Source organism: Mauremys mutica, chromosome 12 (assembly GCF_020497125.1).
Source record: "Mauremys mutica isolate MM-2020 ecotype Southern chromosome 12, ASM2049712v1, whole genome shotgun sequence".
Lineage (NCBI taxonomy): Eukaryota > Metazoa > Chordata > Testudines > Geoemydidae > Mauremys > Mauremys mutica.
Window position 1 is genome coordinate 31,252,186 of NC_059083.1, and position 4,938 is coordinate 31,257,123.

Consider the following 4,938-nt stretch of genomic DNA (forward strand, 5'->3'; position numbering starts at 1 on the left):
GGAACGAGGAAATAGGTTTGTCATCATGGCCAGCCCTAGTCAGAGCACTCAGAGAATTTCCCTGCTGTATGGAGGAGTCTCTTTGTTACACCAATAAAAACTAGCAGGATCTTATTAAAGGGGAAAAGACATTTGTCACATTTATTGTAAATACCATAATAAAATAAAAGATAGCAAACAACGTTGTTTGGCTACTTGTTCCTATGATTATATATTCCTATATATATATATATATATATCTCCATTCACACAATCATTCATACAAGTTCTGTGTAGATATTATAGTTACCAGCCTAAAGTTGCTTGTGACAGAATACTGGCCAGGTATCCTGCACACAAGAGTGGAGTCGAGTCCGGGTCAGGTGCACCTGATGCTCCTGGAGGCTGGCAGCAGAACCATTGACTCAAAGTCCTTATTCTCCAGAGTCTAGTTTTATAGGGATTTTTCCCTATGTTAGTTCTTCATTCTGCTGTTGTTGAATCAATCAGCAGGTGGCTGGCTCCATTCTGTCAGATGTTTCCTTTGAGGTGCCGGGGTGGATTCCAGTTTGCCCTCCAGGGGTCATCTGGTTGATTCCACTTGACACCTTCTTCAACGACACTGAATTTTTCAGGCTGGTAACTCCCTAACCATTCATTCATCATTTAAACTAGACATTCATTCACATATACTTTTTATCTTAACTACATTTATTTTACTGTCTTTTTATCTTTTTGGGGTGTGAGACTCCTTGTCTTTTAACAATTAAGAAACAAAGTGAGATAAAAATGAATTAACAGAGGTGGGGGCTCTCTATTTGTATCTTACCGGGGTGGTTACAAGGTAGTTACATAGTTTTGCCTGAGGCATAGGGTTAATTGACAGCTTGTGCGCTGAGTTAAAGTCAATTGGCCAATTAGCAGCTTACAGAGTCAATTGACAGCTCGCGCTTGGTGCTGAGTCAATTAACCAATCAGCGGCTTACAGCGGCCATTACAAAATGTTACAAAGTTTCACTTAGAAAACAGGCACTTAGAGTTAATTGACGTTTAAAAAGTTTTGTACAAAGTATCTCCTTGAGCAGGCTTCACACAGACACAGCTATTTCTAACAATAAATCCTTACAAACTTACTTCTAACATAAACCTTAAGTTATAAAGTATTAGTTAATAATAAAACAATAAATCAATAAATCATTTCTCATATAAAACGTGTAATGTAAACGTTCTTTAATATCCCTACATCTTATGTCCAATGCAGGGTTAGCTCCACTTGGAGCAATTTCCACACTAAGAATGTCTCAGATGTTTCTTCCCTGTGCAGATTTGTGGATCCCTGATATTCCGGAAACACCAAATGAAGCTTCCCCCACATTCAAGGTCCCTCTGTTGTGTGGATCACTGATGTGTGAAGTCAAATTGAATCTTTTCCTAAGGTCAACTATTCCTAAGGTTTCTCACCTTTGTGGACTTTCTGGTGTTTGGTGAGCTTTGAGCTCCTATTGAAGCTTTCCCCACACTCCAGGCATTTATAAGGTCTCTCTCCCGTGTGGATTCTCCCATGTTTAGTAAGGTTTGAGCGCTGACTGAAACTTTTCCCACACTCAAGACATTTATAGGGTCTTTCTCCTGTGTGGATTCTCCCATGTTTAGTAAGGGATGAACTTTCCATAAAACTTTTCCCACACTTAAGGCATTTAAAGGGTCTCTCTCCTGTGTGAACTCTCTGGTGTACAGTAAGATGTGACTTCTGAATAAAACTTTTCCCACACTTAAGGCACTTAATGGGTCTCTCTCCTGTGTGGATTGCCTGATGTCTAGTAAGTTTTGTTCTGACAACAAAACTTTTCCCATACTCAAGGCATTTATAGGGTCTTTCTCCTGTGTGGATTCTCCCATGTTGAGTAAGGTGTGAGCTTTGACTGAAAGTTTTCCCACAGTCCAGGCATTTATAGGGTCTTTCTCCTGTGTGGATTCTCCCATGTTTAAGAAGGGATGAACTTTCCATAAAACTTTTCCCACACTCGAGGCATTTATAGGGTCTTTCTCCCAAGTGGATTCTCCCATGTTGAGTAAGGTGTGAGCTTTGACTGAAAGTTTTCCCACAGTCCAGGCATTTATAGGGTCTTTCTCCTGTATGGATTCTCTCATGTTTAAGAAGGGATGAACTTTCCATAAAACTTTTCCCACACTCGAGGCATTTATAGGGTCTTTCTCCCGTGTGGATTCTCACATGTTTAATAAGGTATGAACTTTTGCTATAACTTTTTCCACACTCAAAGCATCTATATGGTCTCTCGCCCGTGTGCAGTTTCTGATGTACAATAAGGTTTGAACTCTGACTGAAACTTTTCCCACAGTGAAGGCACTTATATGGTCTTTCTCCTGTGTGCACTCTCTGGTGTGTAACAAGATGTGTTTTTTTACTGAAGCTTTTCCCACAGTCTAAGCATTTATAGGGCTTCTCTCCTGTGTGGGATCTGTGATGTGCCATAAGTGGTGACCTCTGACTAAAACTTTTACAATACTCAAGGCGGCATTGATAGGGTTTCTCTCCTGTGTGCAGTCTCTGGTGCACAATAAAGCTTGACTTCTCACTGAAGCTTCTCCCACAGTTTATGCATTGATAGGACTTCTCTCCTGTGTGGGTTCTCCAATGTCTGAGAAGGAATGTACTGACAAGGAAACTCTTCCCACACTCAAGGCATTTGTAGGGTTTTTCTTCATTGTGACTTGTCTGCTGGATTGTGGTTTCCTTGGGATTCTTGCATCTTCCACCACCTTGAATAGATTCATCCAGTTTCTTCTCAGGATAGTTTCCCAGCTGCATCTCTGATCGGTGTCGATCTCCCCAGGCATTTCCTTGTTCCAAGTACTGGGAAAAATTCCCTTCAGCTCTGCTCAAAAACCTCTCCTGCGGTTCCACTTGCTCAGGACCTTCCTGCTGCTGATTCTCCTCCTTGTTCTCACTAGCTGTTCTATCACCTGCTGGGAGAGAGAGAATCCAGACAGGAGTCACTGCCTGTGCTGGGGAGAAAGGACAGGAAGGGGAATAGAAAAGAGGGAAAACACAACACAGTGACTGTTGGGGAGGGAGAATCCAATGTCTCCATCTCCCCATCCCACCCCAACACTCCCAGTGAAGGAAAGTCAAGGAGGAAATTCCCGACAGCTAACAGGATGGGTGGGAAGCCATAACTTATATTTGCCTTAATGATACGACACCTGCTGACTGCAGCCCTCACCTGGGTGAGATGGGACAAAGCTCAGGGCTCTCGCTCATGGCACATTTTGGGAGTCCCAGCTTTTTCCTTCATGCTCAGGATGGTTCTTTCTCAGTTTCCCTGACTCCTCACCTGTGCGGGTGTCTCTCGGGCTCTCCCTTTCCTCATCGGTCTGGACATCCGAGACCCACGGCTCTTCTCCTCCTTCTAGCCGGGCGATCAGGTCAGGTTTGGGAATGGGGAATCCTGCACAGGGGGTGAAATCATGCAAGGTCCGGAGTCTTGCAGAGTATTTGTCACAGGGAACATTCCTTGAGTTTTACCTGGCCCTGCAAGCGACTGTGGTAACTCAGACTCTTTGGGAGCAGCAGACATCTCAGGGTAGGGGTGGGGAGTTGTCACGCCCTCACTAGGAAGCCTCAGGGCAGATGCGTCTGGGGGACTTTCTGGCACGCACAGCTCTGGTGTTAAACTCCTGCCTATTTCCAAACCAGCACGGATGTGCTGGAACTAGCCGTGCTGGGGGAGCTGTCGCACCTCCTGGCTTGAAGTGGTTTCCATTAGATCCAGGGTTTACAGTTTGGTTCAATGGCTCTCAGCACCCCCACTGTACAACCTGTCCCAGCCCCCCTGATCCTGCAGCCCTGAGAGCCTCCCCAGGGGTGGAGCTAGTCCCAAGAGGGCCAATGAGCGGAGTGTGAAGGAAAAATAACACAGGCAGGGCAATCCCCTGCTTCTGGCCCATTGACAGCTGGAGAGATGGGGACGAATTAGCCTGTCAATTAGGTTTCTGCCTCCCCTGTTCCCCTGAAGGGGGTGTGAAGATGCAAGTCTCTCTCACAGTGGAGCTGTGGACTTCACTGGGGTTTTCAACTTTTTCTGTCTGAGCCCCTCTCCCCCCGCCAACATGGTATAAAAACGCCATGGCCCACCTCTGCCACACCAACTGGTTTTTGCGCATAAAAGCCAGGGCCAGCATTAGGGGGTAGGGAGCAGGGCAATTACCCAGGGTCTCACACAACACGGGGCGCCGTAAAGCTATGTTGCTCAGGCTTCAGCCCCAGCCCCATGCAGTGCGGCTTCCATTTTGTGCCCTGGGCCTCAGCAAATCTAATTCTGGCCTGGCTTGGTGGCCCCCCTGAAGCCTGCTCACAGCCCCACAGGGGCCCCTGGTTGAGAGCGATGGCACTATGTGACCCCAACTGAGCAGAGTCAGACATGCAGACCCCATGGCTTAAAATAGCTGAGGGGACGGGAATCTCTTACCCAGCGAGGTCACCGTCTCGTAGTTCTCCTGCATGACGTCCCTGTAGAGGGCTCTCTGAGCGGGGTCCAGCAGAGCCCCCTGCCCCTGGGTGAAATACACAGCCACCTCCTCGAAGGTCACCGGCATCTGGAACAACAAGAGTCCCCCACTCAGCACCTGCTGCCCCAGCCACAATCGCACTAATCATGGGGGAGGAAGTTTGGAGAAGCAGAATCCTCCCCCCGCCCCTGCTCAGAGCAGCCAGGAGGCTTCAGGGGGTGGGAGAAGGTGAGAGCTCTTGTCCCCCCCCAGCACACGGAGCAGGGCAGGGTCTCCTCATTTCCCACACGCCTGCCAGCCACAGGCTGATGCGGGAAGCAGAGCTCTGAGCCGGGGACAGGGACAGGAATCCCAACAGCTTCCCTGCGTATTTCACAGCAGCCTCTGGCCAGTGGGGTCGGGCTCCAGCCCTGGGAGTCTGGTCAAGTT

General features: G+C 47.6%; 1 protein-coding gene across 1 annotated transcript; it reads right to left on the reverse strand.

The window, feature by feature from the left end:
* Positions 1 to 591: 591 nt before the first annotated feature.
* Positions 592 to 4,702, reverse strand: LOC123345523 (zinc finger protein 883-like). Its single transcript, XM_044982500.1, has 3 exons — positions 4,470 to 4,702; positions 3,336 to 3,449; positions 592 to 2,967 (listed from the first exon to the last, which is right to left on the reverse strand). The coding sequence occupies exons 1-3, from the start codon at positions 4,594 to 4,596 to the stop codon at positions 1,427 to 1,429; spliced, it is 1,782 nt and encodes a 593-aa protein (XP_044838435.1). The 5' UTR covers positions 4,597 to 4,702; the 3' UTR covers positions 592 to 1,426.
* Between the last annotated feature and the right edge of the window lie 236 nt (positions 4,703 to 4,938).